Source organism: Mus caroli, chromosome 4 (assembly GCF_900094665.2).
Source record: "Mus caroli chromosome 4, CAROLI_EIJ_v1.1, whole genome shotgun sequence".
Taxonomy (NCBI): Eukaryota; Metazoa; Chordata; class Mammalia; order Rodentia; family Muridae; genus Mus; species Mus caroli.
The window spans coordinates 51,501,942-51,519,072 of record NC_034573.1 but is presented as its reverse complement, the minus strand read 5'-3'; the positions used below and the strand labels follow the sequence as shown (position 1 = coordinate 51,519,072).

Here is a 17,131-nt window from a genome sequence, read left to right as displayed (position 1 = left end):
AAAAAAAAAAAAAAAAAGTCCAAGATCAAAGCAGTGGTCGAATCAGACTCTAGGAAGTGTGCCTTCCTGATCCATGGATCCTACTCGGGTGTATTCTTCTGTGTCCTCACAGACTGAGCAGCAAGATGTTCCTGCTGACTTCCGTAATTACAGTAGTCCTTCCTGTTCAGCGGCCCCTGTCCTCTCGATCTGTCATCTCAAAGGCCTCTCTTCTTATACTGTCAGATTGCTAAGACTTTGAACACACAAATTTTGAGGGAACACAAATGCCCAGTCAATAGTATAAGCCCTGAAGCAGACTTAGCTCCTATGGACAGCTGAAGTTTATTTCTTTTGATTATTAGATGGAGAGGAGAAATGACTAATGGATTACATGGGTACTTTATACTCTCTCTCTCTCTCTCTCTCTCTCTCACACACACACACATGATAAAGATCAAATCATATATTGTGATGTATTGTGACCATTGACTGTATTCCCTGGAATCTTTCTCTCCACAGCTGGGTTCTTTATGTGAATGGAAAGGAAAAGATCACCAACTGCCCCTCCGTAAATGATGGCATTTGGCATCATATTGCAATCACATGGACAAGTACTGGTGGAGCCTGGAGGGTCTATATAGATGGGGAATTATCTGACAGTGGTACTGGCCTCTCCATTGGCAAAGCCATACCTGGTATGTTTTGCAAAATGAGTACATGTGTATGAGACTCTGCAGGTGGTCATGCTTACACAGACATGGCATTGGCCAACCTGGTTGTCACTGCTTCTAGACAAAGACCACAATGATGTCTTTCCCTTACTACTCATCGGTTATCTAGACTGTAAGATACCAAATGCTTTTCCCTAGGTGAGCTGCATGACTTTAAAGGAGAAGCCTTTTCGGATCTCGGCTTGACCAAGAAGCAGGCTGGGCTAGGAACATTTGCTAAGCTGTGTTCTAAGCAAATCACTAGCTATTGGTATCCTGTGCCTGCTTGCTTACTTGTTAACTTTTAGGAGGCTTTCAGTTTTGTTTTGGGACAAAATATATCAGCTGAGCCACTGGGCACATTTTCCAGCTTTTCTGTCTTTTGTCAAATAGAACTCAATCTTTCCTCTAAAGTCACTCTAAATATCCAGGGAGGTTTAGTAATGGAAGAGCTATGTGGATATAATTATCTTCATTTTCCTCATGTATCCAACACATAAAAATAGTGTCTAGGTAAAATAAAATTCAACAAAAGTATCTTAAAATATTAAAAATGAACTAGCATATTCTAGAAGCAAGTTATATTGAACCAAGGTAGGTCAATATAATTCTATAACAGAAGTTCAATCCTTGTGAAAATGTGATGAGATTACTTTTATACAAAGTCTTGTAGATCAGGTTAACAATTGAGCTTTTCATCCTAAAGTCGATGGGATGTCACTGCTGACCTTAAGATGGGATGGTGATCCCAGATTTGATCAGAATGGACCAATAGAGTGTGTATAGGGAAGAAAACTAAATAACAAACATGATTCCAAACAGAGAGGACAAAGGGACCCCAAGCAAAGTAGAGGATTAATATCAGAAGAATTATTAATTAATATCAGAAGAATCTGGAGCTCTTGGTTTGTCTCTACTGAGAGAAAAAGGTGTGTTTCTAGAGACAAACAGGAGACAACCACTGTTCCTTCAGCAATACTGATGTGACAGGAAGATGACTCATGCATATGAAGCCCTACATGCTGTTAAAGACCAACTCAGTCAAGTGCGGTACTGACTGGTACTCAGTCAGCCTGGGTACTGACCAGACACGACAGCCTCAATGGACAGCTGGCTATAGAAACAGGGGCAAGTGGCATTGTTGTGAGGGGAGAGGAGAAAAGGAAAGTCCCAGGGTTTTGTAAATCCAGGCAGCAAAGACAATGTGTATGGATATGAATTAGGGAGATTAACCTAGAAGAACCAGAAATCGTCAACCAGAAACAATAGAGAAGTTGTTTATGGTGATACTATGGAGCCTGATATAGAAGCTGCTCTTGAAACCCACGTTGTTGGACACAGCTTAGCGGTGATAGCTTTCCTATCATATGAGCGACCCTTGGTTCAATTCCTGGTACTGATCTTTGAGCTGTATGATTATTTTTACAAGATCAGGACAATATTTGGCACGGCTTTGGTGAAACCACTCTCAATACGTTTAAATGATTTTGTTCTGAGCCAGGGCATGGTGGGAAATGCCTGTAAGAGTAGCTCTTGGGAAGCAGGGACAGAAGGATCACAAGTTCAAGGCCACCTTTGGCTACATAGTAAATTTGAAACCAGCCTGGGAGTGTGAGACACTGTCTCAAAGTAAACAAATTAAACTTTAAAAAAAAAATCTTGTTCTAACAATATATGCTTCCTTGTGAAATATATTTGAACAGAAAGCTACCATAGAACCCACGATGTCGCTATTTCTGCTATTTCTGCCTAACCACCCCGTTTGGACAGGGGGAAGGAGAGAGACTCCCAAAGCCAGAGTGCTCTGCTTAGGCCTGGGTCCTCAGATTCACAACTGTGCTCTTAAGAATGATTCTCTCTCTGCCTGTCCTACTTAGAGAGAGTGTACACAGATGTCATGGGCATGGCCCATTATAAACTCTAGCACACGGACTGCTGGGGAGACTCAAGGGGCTGTAGAGAGTTACTTGTGCATAAAACTCTTAGTAAAGCACATCTTCATAATCCCTCCATCCCCACCATCTCTCTCTCTCTCTCTCTCTCTCTCTCTCTCTCTCTCTCTCTCTCTCTCTCTCTCTCTCTCTCTGTGCTGGGGGCGCTATTCTTCATACTTCTATTTTTGTATGTACCGTCCTATACTGGAATGTATTTTACGTGCATTTCTTCTCTTAGAATCACAACCCCACCCCATGCAGAAAAACTCTCTGCTCTGCTGGGACAGTCCCCACTGTGATAGAGTAGGCAGCATATCATGAGGAGCCATATAAATGCCTGCTGCATTCAACAAGCCTGCCTTGCAGGCTGTGGCCAATGGAGAGGAGAAAGGTATCCATGATAGAAGAAACTCTAAGACCAGAGGCAGGGAGCCATGGGAACTTTGCAGTGGAGCCTGGTGGGCTTACCCTCCATCTGCCTTTAACTGCCTGCATAAAGTTAAGTTCACTCTGTCCTTGTCGCAAAGCCATGCATTAAAGTTGCCTAGTTCAGATTTCAATGACACTTTCATACACTCGTCTTACTAGCTGCATTTTTATAAAATTAGCATTTGGGGGATAACAAACGATTGGGGTAGCTTTCCACCTCTTTGTTCTCATACCCCCCCCCTTCTCTTTCTCTCTAGGTGGCGGTGCATTAGTTCTTGGGCAAGAACAAGACAAAAAAGGAGAGGGATTCAACCCGGCTGAGTCTTTTGTGGGCTCCATAAGCCAGCTCAACCTCTGGGACTATGTCCTGTCTCCACAGCAGGTCAATTCCATTTTCAGTGTATGACAGTAATGAGAAGCAAAGGTACAAACCTAGTAAAACCATGGACGGCCTAATGATGACGTGTCTGCTTATAAACTCCTAATTAGGATGTATCACCAGTATTGGATGGCAGTCTGTTAGTCAGGCGTTATCCACGGTGACTTCCACTGATGACCCTTTTAGTTTCTCAGTGATATTCTGACATAAATGGGACTGAGTGTTTTATAAAAAATATTATAATTACTGAGTTGGAAAGAATTGTAGAGAGTCGCACTTCTAGACTCAAAATGGTTGTAAGAATATCCACAAACATAAACAGACTTGTATTTCAAGTCAGACTCAAGGCTGACAGCCTGCGAGGCAACCCCAGTTTAATCACAGTCTTCCTGGGATGTTTTCAATCATGCTGCTCCATCTCTTTAAACTTCATTTTTCTTCATTATAAGGGAGCAAGAAAGACATCTCCATAACAGCCTTCTGGCAGGAGTCACAAAAGGCCACGGCACATTAGTGAGATTGTTTGGCTTGATAAATATTCACTCTCAGAATCTGATACTGATAGATGTGGCTGGAGAGATGGCTCAGTGGTTTAGAACACTTACTGCTCTTGCAAAGGACCCAAGTTCGGTTCCCAGAACCCATACTGGGTAGCTCCTGACTGCTTGCAACTCCAGCTCCAGGGGATATGATGTACTCTTCTGGGCACTTGGCACCTTCACACAGGTGGCCCAGGTGCACACACGCGCACACACACATGCACACGCACATGCACACGCACACAGCTTAAGTAATATCTTTTGGGGGGGGCATGCCATAACAAACCTTAACATCAAGACAAGGAACTATGCAAAGAATTTCAAAATTTCAGGCAACTATGACTCTTTTAAGTGAGAGAAATACTTAATGATGGAGGTCAGAAAAAGGAAGAAATTGCCCTGTTGCCTTTGGGAACTGTACTATATAAACATATGCTTCTCTTCATCTCTGCCACAACAATCTGTGGCTGACCCAGCAAGGCTAACTGTGATGTGTATGCTCCATCCTAGCAGAAGGTTTCTCTAAAAGCGTGCTTTAAACTCGCAGGTGAAGTTGCTGGCCAGCTCCTGCCCAGAGGAACTGAGTCGGGGAAACGTGTTAGCATGGCCCGATTTCCTGTCGGGAATCACGGGGAAGGTGAAGGTTGATTCCAGCAGCATGTTCTGCTCTGGTGAGGATTTCTCTCTTACACCTTTGCCAAATCTTGATTCTTCTGGAATGTTCTGTCAAAAGCACATGATTCAGAATTCTCCTGTGGTCTCACATAGCACATGCCAGACTTCCCCTTAAGTAGGTTTCACACCTACTTCAGGCCATCCAAGACTGTTTTCAATACTGAAATTCTTTCTGTACAACAGATCCCAAACAATTGGGTAGAATATTTGGATAAAAATAATTTTAAATTAAAAAGATGGATGGGAGGCTGTGGTTTTGTACTCTTCTTATTTTTTCTAGATTTTTAGCTTTTATTTTTATATGCATGTTTTGCCTGCATGTATGTCTGTGCACCACATTAGTACCTGGTGCCCGTGAAGGGCAGATGGGGGCACTGGATCCCCGGGAACTGGAGCTGGTGTTTGTGATTTTCAATGTGGGTCCTGGGAACTGAACCTGGGTTCTCTACAAGATAACAACCAGGCCACCTCTTCAGTTCCTGTTTTTGCTCCTTTTTGAGATGAAGTTAATTTTGTGGGACAGATAAAAACCAATGACTCTTCCCACCCACACACTGAACTCTAAAGTCAATGTATTTAAATGAATTTTTAAAGTGTTGTGGAATTCATGGTTTTAGATAAGTTACAAGAACGGTACCCTCCTTCCCCCAAACGCCATTCATTCCTCTTAAAATACCCACAGGGCAGTGATGGTGCATATCTTTAGTCATAGCACTTGGGAGGCAGAGGCAGGTGGATCTCTGAGTTCAAGGCCAGCCTGGTCTGCAGAATGAGCCTAGGCCATACAGGGCTACATAAAGAAACCCTGTCTTGAAAAAAAAAATCCTTTTTAAAATATCAAAAACATTTCTTTTGAAAAGAGAAAAATTGCTTGATGACTTAAATACGATTCTCCCCCTTATCATTTGGTTTGTCAGTGAGTGGGGTATGTGGTAACTTGTTTTAATTCAACAAAGCCTGTTCTTGGCTGGTACAAAAGTGTTTGAGCCCCTTGACTCTGGGACCCTGCTGCTGTGTGGCTGACCTGCACTGTGTCTGTGCTCTTGGTTCTCAGATTGTCCGTCTTTAGAAGGATCGGTGCCTCACCTAAGACCTGCATCAGGAGATCGAAAGCCAGGCTCCAAAGTCAGTCTGTTCTGTGATCCGGGCTTCCAGATGGTTGGGAATCCTGTGCAGTATTGTCTGAACCAAGGGCAGTGGACGCAACCACTCCCTCACTGTGAACGTGAGCAACCTACCTTTGTTCAACCTACTTGGTGGCTCTGGAAAGCTATGGAACCCAGATGAGAGCTTGGGGAATGCTAGACAGATGTTCATCATGTACTGCCACAAACACAGCAGACGCCCAGTCTGTGCCCCAGCCCTAAGAGACTGAGCCAGGCACCATGCGGGATGTGGGTGATAAGGATGCAAAGAGACTCCTGACAAATGTATCTGAGGTGCTGGCAAGGAACTCGAGACAAGCGGAATAAGGACCCTGTAGGGTGGAGAGCCACCCTGAGCTGTGCCACTGCTGGATGAGGAAAGGGAGGCAGGTGTCTTAAGCTGGATGTCTCCACTCATTCATTAACTCAACAAGTTTTAGCCGCACATTGATACATGTTCTAAAGATGCTGGCCCTGTTCTCATCTTTACATTCTGGGAGAAGAGACAGGAGAGGAAAGAAGCACCTAGTAGTACTTATTTATAATGAATAATAATGATGAAGGCCAGAAAGCTGCTAAGCAAGCAGCAGGGGCAGGGGCATAAAGAGAGGAGATTTGTAGAGGCAAGACTACTGCCATAAATAGACAATAGCAGCTATCACCTGACACAGCATCCATTTATCTTCTTGTCTGTCCACCTCACTGGGCAGGAAGCACCACAAAGCAGGAGTCCCAACTATTCAGTTCACTGCTGTAAGCCCAGCACCTAGGACAGTGCTTAATGGGCAGTAAGAATGCCATAGATGGCTTTTGGATGAATGAGTGAATGAATGAATGAATGACGTGCCTACTGTGAACCAGACAATGTGCCACATGCTGAGAGTGCATGTGTGGCAAGCAGCATAGAATACTCTGGTTACTAATGTTTGTATACAGTAGGAAAAGGGCAGCTACCTAAGGCAACTCCCATGGAACTAGGTCCATGCAAGCAAGATGCTCTTTGAGCACTTTGCTCTACCTGCAGTTGTGTCCTTGCTGTCCTGTTCCAGGCATTCGCTGTGGGCTGCCTCCCACCTTGGAGAATGGCTTCTACTCAGCCGAGGACTTCCATGCGGGCAGCACGGTGACCTATCAGTGTACCAGTGGCTACTACCTGCTGGGTGATTCCCGAATGTTCTGCACAGACAATGGGAGCTGGAACGGCATTTCACCATCCTGTCTCGGTGAGACAAACACTGGCAACTGCTGTGTGAAGTCACATTCATGTTCTTTGGGAAACCTTTACCACAAAGTTTAAGGCTCTCTTGACATCACTTTGCTAGGTCTCCTCCCAGGGGAGCTAAAAGTGCTCCTCAATTTCAGTCAAGTTCAATATTAAAATGGTAACTCTGTCCCTGTCCTACTTATCAATTAAGGAAGTCGTAGATTTTATTGTTCATCTGCAGAATAATCACAAAGGTTGCACTTAAATTTCATAAAAATACATATAGTTCTGTGTGTTAAGTGATATGTAGCAACCTAAAAGCAAAATAAATGTTGGACACATAAGAAGAATGAATTCACTGGACTATGTGTGAGCTGTCTCCGTTTCAGATGTCGATGAGTGTGCAGTCGGCTCAGACTGTAGTGAGCACGCCTCCTGCCTGAACACCAATGGATCCTACGTATGCTCCTGTAACCCACCATACACGGGAGATGGAAAAAACTGTGCAGGTACAGAAGTTCTGATCTCAGTTGCTTCCTCCAAGCATGTATTTTAAGGGTAGGTTATTTTAAAAGCATGACAAGAGTGTGCTGTTCAAAGAACAAATGGATAGGTAAGGAAGGTAACATTCTTATGAAGGGCACATAGTAACTGTTAAAGATACTCTTAAGGACACGTAGTAACCATTAAAGACACATAGTAACCATTAAAGATACTCTTAGTTAGCATTGAACCTCCCCTGGCTCCCACTCAATGGAGCACAAAACTAAGCCAACTAGATTGTCAGATGTTTAAGGAAGCTGCAAGAATAACAGTAGATTTAGAAATAACATTTAGCCTTGAGCAGAACAAGGAAGATACTTTTCAAGGCTTCCCCATCAATCTCTTTCCTCTGCCTCAGTCACACAAAATGTCATCTTTAAAGGAAATTGACTTCTTGTCTTGCCACATCACCCTCCTCTGGGGGAGCTTTGATAATGCTGGCTGACTTTCAACTTACTAATGTCTTCCTAAATCTGTTTTGACTGTAACTGCCAGAACACTGTGAGAAAGAAAGTAAAAAGGATTTTTAAAGGGGGGAATCAAAACACAGGGTTGTGGAGCCCCCAAAGTAAACTGATACCTTTTGAAGCAGACAGATGATGTGGGGATTCTGTTTCAGGGGTAAGAGGGAAAGAGAGGAAGGAGAGAAACAGAGACAATATCAAGAATAGGAAACAGTATCAGTCAGAGAAGCAGAGTGTGGAAGAGTCACACAATAGAAATAGAAATAGAAAGTTAAACTAGGTTATCCACAAAGATCTCCTTGGTTACAGAGAATGCTGGATGTCTCGATCTCTATCATATCACCCTCCAGCAGACAAGATGCAAGTGCTATCTCTGTTCTATGTGAGGACCAGATGCAAAATATTTCAGGACAATATCAATATGCTAAAACATAAGAGCATTGTAAAAAAAAAATCTCCCCACTCAAAGAGAAGAAAAATAATCCTGAAAATGCAAACTGGCCCCAAGAGGGAGTTAACACAGAACAAGAAACAGTTTCAAGAGGCGTCTTGTGAAAGGCCTGATAGGAAACAAAGACTAAGTTATTATAATACCGTGTCTCAAAAGAGTCTGAGAATATAACTTTAATTTCTGTTTTATGGTGCACTTCATACATTTACCAGAAGTAACGTCTCCCTGTGTTTAACATCAGATAATATCTGCCATGGAAAATAATAAGCATTTGGATATCATTCTTCTGCTCACTTACAGCTATTCTTCCAAAATCCAATCCTATAATTACATTTACTTTTTGTTCCTTTAAAACCCTTAAAGGGGCCGAGGGTATCTTTAAACATAGAGCAATTGCCGAGCATGCTCTGTGCTAGGTATCTAGTAATATTAAGTAAGTAAATAAACAAAATACTTGATTTTCATAGCCTGGACGATCTTGAAAGAGATTAAATCAACCTAGCCTTTCTCCCCTTTTTCTGTTATTTGTGAGAGAGAGGTCAGAAGACACTTTGCAAGAGTTTCTCCTTCTACTGGGTGGGTCACAGGGAGGGAACTCAGGTCATCAGGCTGGGCAGCAATCAGGATTGTGTAATCTTTACATCAGCTTAAGACTGAGTCGGTTGCTGTGTGTAACTGTGTCTAAGGTTGCTCTGAGGTTTAGAGGGGAAGTCTTCTGAGACAAGTGATCACAGCATCTCTACTTCACCATTAGATAACTATCTTCAGGGCCTCATAAAACTTCCATATTTTTTGTATTCGTTTTGATTTCAAAATATTATTCTTTAGAAGCTAATGAGAAGGCTCAGCAGTTAGGTAAAAGCATGCACTGCTTTATCACAAGACCTAGGTTCAGATCCCAGCACCAACCTTGGGCAGCTCACAAATGCCTGTATACCCAGGCCCAAGGAATCTGGTGCCCTCTTCTGGCTCCCATGAGCAAGTGCATATAGACACAGACACACAGACACACACAACACAACACACACAACACACACACACACATACACACACATATCTTGGGCTGGATAGGTAAATGGCTGAATTAGAAGCACATACTGGTCTTGCAGAGGACCTGAGTTTGATTCCCAGCAGCCTCACTGAACCACTCACAACTATCTGTAAATACCAGGGGATTGGACACCCCTGGTTTCCATGGCACCAGCACTCAGGTGGCATACCAACATGTAGACATGGACACATAACTTAGAATAATACATCTATTTGAAAACAATAAAACTAATTCTTTTTAAAATATTAATGTGTAAGTGCCTAATAAATGTATTATCTGGCTAACATCCAGCAAGTCCCTGGCTTTTGTGCCTCTCCGTTCAAAAACCTCTGTCCCATCTTTAGACTTGCCTTAACTGCTGTAGACGTCTTTTGCTTTGAGATTTTGTATGGTTGTGTGAGTGCCACTTATTATTCCACCAAAACTTTCGTTTAAGAACCTGTAAAATGTAAGGCTCCAGAAAATCCAGAAAATGGCCGCTCTTCCGGCGAGATTTACACGGTGGGTGCTGCAGTCACATTTTCCTGTGACGAAGGGCACCAGCTGGTGGGAGTGAGCACCATCACGTGTTTGGAGACTGGCAAGTGGGATCACCTCAGACCATCCTGTGAAGGTACGCTGAGAAAATGGCCATGCTCGCTGTACTGGGCCATTCTCAAAATATGAAATGGTTGGTGCAGTAAGCTCCAGGTCATGCCAGTCTTTGTTCTGAAAGTCAGGAATCAGGCTCAAGTTTAAACATGACAAGGGGATAAAATCTGGACGCCATAAGCTTTCAGAGGACTTTGCACAGTTTCAGAAAACCACACTTTTGGTCTCTCCTTCCAGCCATTTCCTGTGGTGTCCCACCTGTTCCTGAAAATGGTGGTGTTGACGGGTCGGCATTCACATACGGCAGTAAGGTGGTGTACAGGTGAGTGTCTAACTTTAACGGTGTAGTACAGTAGTTAATAGCATGCCAGCAGTAGTGGAATACCAAGGAAAGGGGAAACAATCCCAGAGGGATATATATATATATCCCTTGTCCATATATATATATATATATATATATATATATATATATATATATATATATGGACAAGTGTATGCCGTATATGTGCAGTTGCCCATGGAGGCCAGAAGAGGGCATCTGATCTCCTGGAGCACAGTTACAAGCTTCTGATGTAGATGCTGAGAAACAAACTCTGGTCTTCTGTAAGAGCAATGTGCTCTCTTAACTGTTGAGCTATTTCTCCAGCCTCCCCAGAGGGTTATTATTATTATTATTATTATTATTATCATCATTATTGAAATAATTGGGTTTAGTATAGTGTAAAGAAATCAATCCTGATAACCTCCTTGTAGTCATATCCTTAAATCTCCTGGCCTGCTGTTGCCACTAGCAACCCCCTGAGGCACCATGGTGGAAGGCACTCCCAACTAAGGGCTAACCTTGGTTATTAACCAGCTGTGAGTCCCAGCCTTACAGCCTAGCGACGTAGCCCACCTCACCCTCAAACCCAGAATTTTCTGCTTTCAGCTGTTCATCAAGGCACACTTTGGAGACATGCCAAATTCTCACATCTGACCTTTGCATATTACTAGAGGTTAATGTGGGAAGATGTACAACACTCAACCTTGTAGAAAATACAATTTTGAATCATTATTCCAATGTAAAAACAATTCCCAAAATATGTAAATTCCTTACAGTTTTTTAAGGGTCTTGGTACACATAATATAAAATGCAAAATAGAGCTGAGGAGAGGGAGGACCTGAGTTTGAATATCTGGAGCATATATTCTATGTGTGCAGTAGCCCATGGAGGCCAGAAGAGGGCATCAGATCTCCTGGAGCTAGTTACAGGAGATTATGAACTGCTGATGTAGATACTGAAAACCAAGCTCTGGTTCTCAGATTCAGGTGGAGCTGGGTACCATAGCATGCGTCTGTAATCCCATGCCCCTACAGGGAGATAGGGACAGACAGGACAAACACAGGAGACTCCCCAGAACTCTCACACCTGCTCATTAAAGGCAGCAACAAAGAGATGCTGCCTCAAACAAGATGGAAAGCCCAGGACCAACACCTGTCCTTCAGCCTCCCCGTGCACGACATGGCACATGCATGGCTGCACTCATACATATGAACCAATGCTCATACACACAACATCATACACTCACACAAGTTTAAAGTGTGCAAAACAAAGCTATCCGTATCCAGTCATTTGCCTCTGTCTTTTCCAGGTGTGATAAAGGATTTACTTTGGCTGGGGATGAAGAGTCAGCATGCCTTGCTAGTGGTTCCTGGAGCCATTCCTCTCCTGTGTGCAAGCTGGTGAAGTGTTCCCAGCCTGAGGACATAAATAACGGCAAATACATCTTAAGTGGGCTCACCTACCTTTCTATTGCATCGTATTCTTGTGAGAACGGATACAGGTAAGAGGGCAAGGGGGCAGCTGCCCTGCTTCCTACAGTCTTCCCGCTGTTCCTAAGCTTGAGTGAATGAGCTAGCTGACTTTCAAACCAGGTCTATAAAAATGGGGATGTCCTAAAATGTGTATGCTTCTTGGAGCCTGGCTTACAGCGAATGTCAGGGAGACTGTCCATCTGTGACTCCAGAAGTTCTCACAGTTCAACCGCTGGAGTGTTCAGACTCTAAAGAGGAAAGACAGGTTGGTGTGCGGAGCACAGCATCATACCTGAGGAAATGCCTTGCCATGGATCGTTTTTGTTTACACACTTTATCAAGATGATATTTATTAGTGCAAGAAAGCATGGAAGGGTCTTAATTCTGTAAGAAGTTCACTTGTGTGTGTACACACACATGGGTGTGCGTATGTACGTGTACAGGTGCATGTGTGCCAGACTGTGCCCAGAAAGGCAGTCATCAGGTTCCATAATGAAACAGATCGAGTGGATAGAAGTAAAGAATTAAGAGCCAGTGGGATGGCTCAGAGGATAAAGGTCTAAGCCTAATGGGGGGGGGGAAGAACTGACTCCTTTAAGTTATCTTCTGACTTCCACACATTCCCCAGCACCCACAACCACCACAACAAAAGATATTAAAAAAAAAAAAAAAGAACTAGCCAAGACTGTCAGAATAGGTGGGTAAGCCATGCCATGGGTACAGGGTTTGTAAAGTCCAAGGACAAACAGAGGTCAGAGTCATGAGCAACAAACCTCAGGTCCTGGAAGGACAACGCCTTTGACCTCGGTGCCTCTGATTACCTGTCTGTTCAGGTGTCCAGCTTCCAGTTGGGTAATAATTAAGCTATTAACCCTTCTCATCCCAGTACCCTGCCAGTCAGAAGCTCTAGAGTTCCCCCTTTACCAATAAACACATTAGTCTTGAATTCTGCACCAGTGGTTGTTGTGTTTCTTTACCCATTCATTATTTTAAATGGTCTGGCTGGTGTAAATTTCTTTTACATTCATACACATCAATACAATGTGAAGAACTCTATTTCGTGCACAAGAACTCAACATTCAGCCTGTATTTTCTTCCAAGTTCTATTTCTCCATGGAGAAAGTGGCCACCCAGTGAGAGGAATGACCTGAGTCCTCTCTCCTATCTGTAGTTTACAGGGCCCATCCCTCCTTGAATGCACAGCTTCCGGCAGCTGGGACAGAGCGCCGCCTAGCTGTCAACTTGTCTCCTGCGGAGAGCCTCCAATCGTCAAAGATGCTGTCATCACTGGGAGCAACTTCACTTTTGGGAACACAGTTGCTTACACATGCAAAGAGGGGTAAGTAAAACCTGTAGGGGGGGGGGGAGCATGGAGCATCAAGGATAGAAAATGAAACTCCCTGACAGCCAAGACAGAGAGCTTCCTGATCTTATTTTCTGATAGCAGAGAGGAGGCAGGCTTCCCAAACAGTAGCCCCCTGGAATGTACTAATTGTTAAGTTAAGACTCAGACAAAGAGCAATGCAATACAAAGTATCTTTTACTTTAACCAAGAATGTGAGAAAGTCATCGAAGCAGGTGTGTGTCTGTCTATCACCCACCAAAGTCATAAGAATGGTAAGTCAGCAGGGGAATAAAAATATTTGGTATTTGGCAAAGCAGGAAACACACTGCAAAGGATTTTAACTTGTGGCCTCATCTGATGGTCAGGAGAGCCCTGAGGGCAAAGCTGCAGGTTGATACATACCTGTGATGGCCTGTTTAGGATCTCATGCTGCCAAGGCGTTGAGTGTGGTCCAACTCGCCCTCCGTTGTGGACACTGTGTTTCTTCTCTGTCTACACTTTCTTGTTACTATTTTATCATCCCTGGCGTTTACACACTAGAATGCTCCCTGGATTTCTGCCTTAGGTGTGTGCCCTCAGAGAAGCAGCGTGTCCTCTCTGTGACTAGAATGTTCTCCTGTAGTAGTGGTTCTCAACTGTCCTCATGTTGCAACCCTTTAATACAGTCCCTGAGATTGTGGTGACTCCAACCATAAAATTATTTATGTTGCTACTTCATAACTGCAATTTTGCTACTGTTATGAATCATAACGTAAATAAATCTCTGTTTTCTAGTTGTCTTAGGTGACCCCTGTGAAAGGGTTGTTGGACACACACCCCCATAGGAGTCGTGACCCACAGGTTGAGAACCACTGCCCCAGGCCAAGTTAGTTCCCTAGATGCTGATATTTGTGAGAGAACAAAGACTACAATGAATGGCTTAGCCAAGGGCAGGGGGCGTTGATGAAGCCAGTGAAGCTGTTAACTGGTGCTGGAGTGAGGGCACGCAGGAGCTGGGCTGTCAGAGAGGATGTGTTTCATGTCACCAGCCCAGACTCTGTCACCAGGACCACGTGGTGACATGTTCTTGAGGAGACCTTGAGCCTCAAACACTGACATACATAAGAATTTTCTGATAAGTTAAAACAACAGCAGCAATAACTTCAGCATTGTAATATGATTATCATATAAAGTGATGGGCCCCTGCTGTCCGCCCATAATACAGGAGGGAATTGTCTGCGGCGGTTGAACAAGTGAATAGTCATTTCAACCACAAATGGCAAATCACTACCCACTTGTAATTTTTTTTATGAAAGACAAAAATCAGCTATTAAAAGATAGTCTTCTTTTTCTAGAGTTCAAACTCTTGATGATAGAACAGAAAGCCCCTTTGAGGAAACCGTCCTCTCCTCCAGGCGCTGTGGGAACAGCCTCACAGGAAACCGAGTTTCTGTCCTGTTCCCTTGCCTTCTGGCCACATTTTTAACAGTGGCTTTGAACTATACAGAAGTAAAAACAATAGCACAATGCCCTGTTTAAGATCACCTGTGCTCCCGTTACGGAGATAGAAGCATGAGTTAAGTCTTTGCTATGGTTAAGTAGTTTTATGAAAAAAAATACGATATGAGAGATTCTCCTGGAAGCCAGCCTCAATGCCTGTCTGCAATTCTCATGTTAACAAATGCCCATTTTGTGGTTACTACATACACGTTTTCATAGGCAAATATACTTTTAATTTACATGTTAGTGTATATTTGTACACATTGCCTCATTTAAGAAGTGTCATTTAAATCACTTCTCTCTTTTAAAATAGTTATTTTATTTTTAATTATGTGATGTGGTGTGTGTGTGTGTGTGTGTGTGTGTGTGAATAATCTCTCTCAGATACGTGCTAGTCAGCTGGACTACCTTTTCACTGGTATAAAATATGCCTGCATAAGAAGGACTCATCTCTGGGCTGGGGAGATGACTCTGCAAGTAGGGTTCCTCATGAGGACTAAGTTCAGATCCCCAGCGCCCAGGTAGAAAGCCCAGCAGTGTGGCACTTATCTTAACCCCAGTGCTGAAGGAGACAGAGACAGGAAGATCTTGGTGGCACCTTGGGCGGCCAGTCTAACCAAAAGAACAAGTTCCAGGTGTAGTAGAGAATTGTCTCAAAAAACAAACTGCAAAGCAATTGAGCAAGACCCCTGATGGTGATCTCTTCACTGGATACACACGCATATGCACATATGCGCACATGAGTGCACACACACACACACAGACTCACATACACATACACACACACTCACACACACACACTCACACACACACACACACTCACACACACACACACACAAACACACACACACAGAGGCACCACAGAGGTGGTGACATGTCCTTGAGGAGACCTGGAACCTCAAACACTGACATGAGAACTTTCTAAAATCCTGAATTAAAACAACAGCAATAACTTTAGTGTAATATGATTATCATAAGAAGTGATGGGCCCCTGCTGGCTATCCACAGTACAGGAAGGAATTGTCTATGGTGGTTGAACACGTGAATAGTCATTTCAGCACAAATCCCAAATCTCTAAATTACTCATTTCTCTACAGTACTACACTAATGTGCTCCCTCTTTATTTGCTTATAAAAGCAGAGTCACACCTAGTATTCCTGTCTGCTTCCTGGCACATGTAAAATAGGATATCCCTGGCCTAGACATTGCAAGCTGTAGCTTAGGTCCTAGAATATTCGTAGTTTTAGCTTTGCAAGATAGTAATAAGTTACCAAAATGAAAAGTGACCAGTTTAACTTGCTGGCCCAGTTAAGGTGTAACTTACATGTGACTGCCAGCAGGTGGCGACAACACCTTCAGTCAAGAAGAGGTGAAGCGTCCAATGGTGAACAGTTACCTGGAATTCCGAATCTAATTGTTTAAAACGCACAAATGAAGCGAGCGTGGGAAGATTGTAAGAGCCAGCAAGCAGATTAGGAAGCTGGCTGTGATAGTAAGTCTCCTAGAGATGACAGGAAACTGCACCCATAATACTTCAACAATGTGGCCGGAACAAAAACAATACCATTACTCACGCTAAAGCAGAAAGCTAGAATTCTCACAGGGCCCACCCCCAGACAAAGAACTACAAGCAGTTAAGGAATTCTGAATGAGGGAGAATTAGTCTTAGCAAGGGATGAGCCCCCTCATTGGTTATCCAACACCAAGTGATCCGCCCTGAAATCTTACATGCAATCAACACAGAATGGTCTCAGCTGGTTGTATTTGCATATTTGTGCATAAACATGTAACAGGGGGCCACCAATCTGAAAGAAAACAAGGCAGGGAGACATTGGACTGACCAGAGGAGGAAAGAGAGGGGGAGTAAATGATGCAACTGTCTTAATTATTTTAATGATACTTTTAAAACTGACACATGAACGTCTAGAACTTATATTCATTAATGGGGTGCCACCTAAAATGTCCGTACATGTGTGCACAGTGCCATTCTTCCACTAGGTTAAATGTGCCTTCCTACTCATATATTTGCCGTTTCTTCCAAAATTATTTCCTGTAGCTTATTGAAATGTGCATGGCTGTTACCTGCAGTCTCAACTTCTACTCCTGTGTCCCTTTAACCTAGTGCCCTCTAATCAGCCTTCCCTCTGCTCTTTCTGGTGTCTCATCCCTAGCATCCCACTCTAAGATCCAACCATAGCTGCTTATTGAAACCAGCAGGCTAACAGTTTTCTTCCAGTATCTCACTTATCAGAGCTCTACTCTTGCAAGTGCCTTGTCTGTGCTGAACCTTTCACGGTGGAAACATGCCTGTTGTCCTGGCTAGTTCTATGTCAACCTGACACACGTTTGAATCAGCAGAGAGGAGGGAGCCTCAGTTGAGGAAATACCTTCACAAGATCAGGCTATAGACAGCCTA

The 17,131-nt window shown here is 43.4% G+C and overlaps 1 protein-coding gene across 1 annotated transcript in view; it reads left to right on the top strand.

The window, feature by feature from the left end:
- The window catches only part of Svep1 (sushi, von Willebrand factor type A, EGF and pentraxin domain containing 1), a 167,566-nt gene that overhangs the window by 115,348 nt on the left and 35,087 nt on the right, over positions 1-17,131 (top strand). The window contains exons 27-36 of the mRNA XM_021160495.2: positions 502-677; positions 3,313-3,437; positions 4,521-4,644; positions 5,703-5,873; positions 6,843-7,016; positions 7,387-7,506; positions 9,943-10,119; positions 10,335-10,419; positions 11,729-11,920; positions 13,063-13,230. Of these exons, the coding sequence (XP_021016154.1) occupies positions 502-677; positions 3,313-3,437; positions 4,521-4,644; positions 5,703-5,873; positions 6,843-7,016; positions 7,387-7,506; positions 9,943-10,119; positions 10,335-10,419; positions 11,729-11,920; positions 13,063-13,230 (1,512 nt within the window). The remainder of the gene's footprint in view (positions 1-501; positions 678-3,312; positions 3,438-4,520; positions 4,645-5,702; positions 5,874-6,842; positions 7,017-7,386; positions 7,507-9,942; positions 10,120-10,334; positions 10,420-11,728; positions 11,921-13,062; positions 13,231-17,131) is intronic.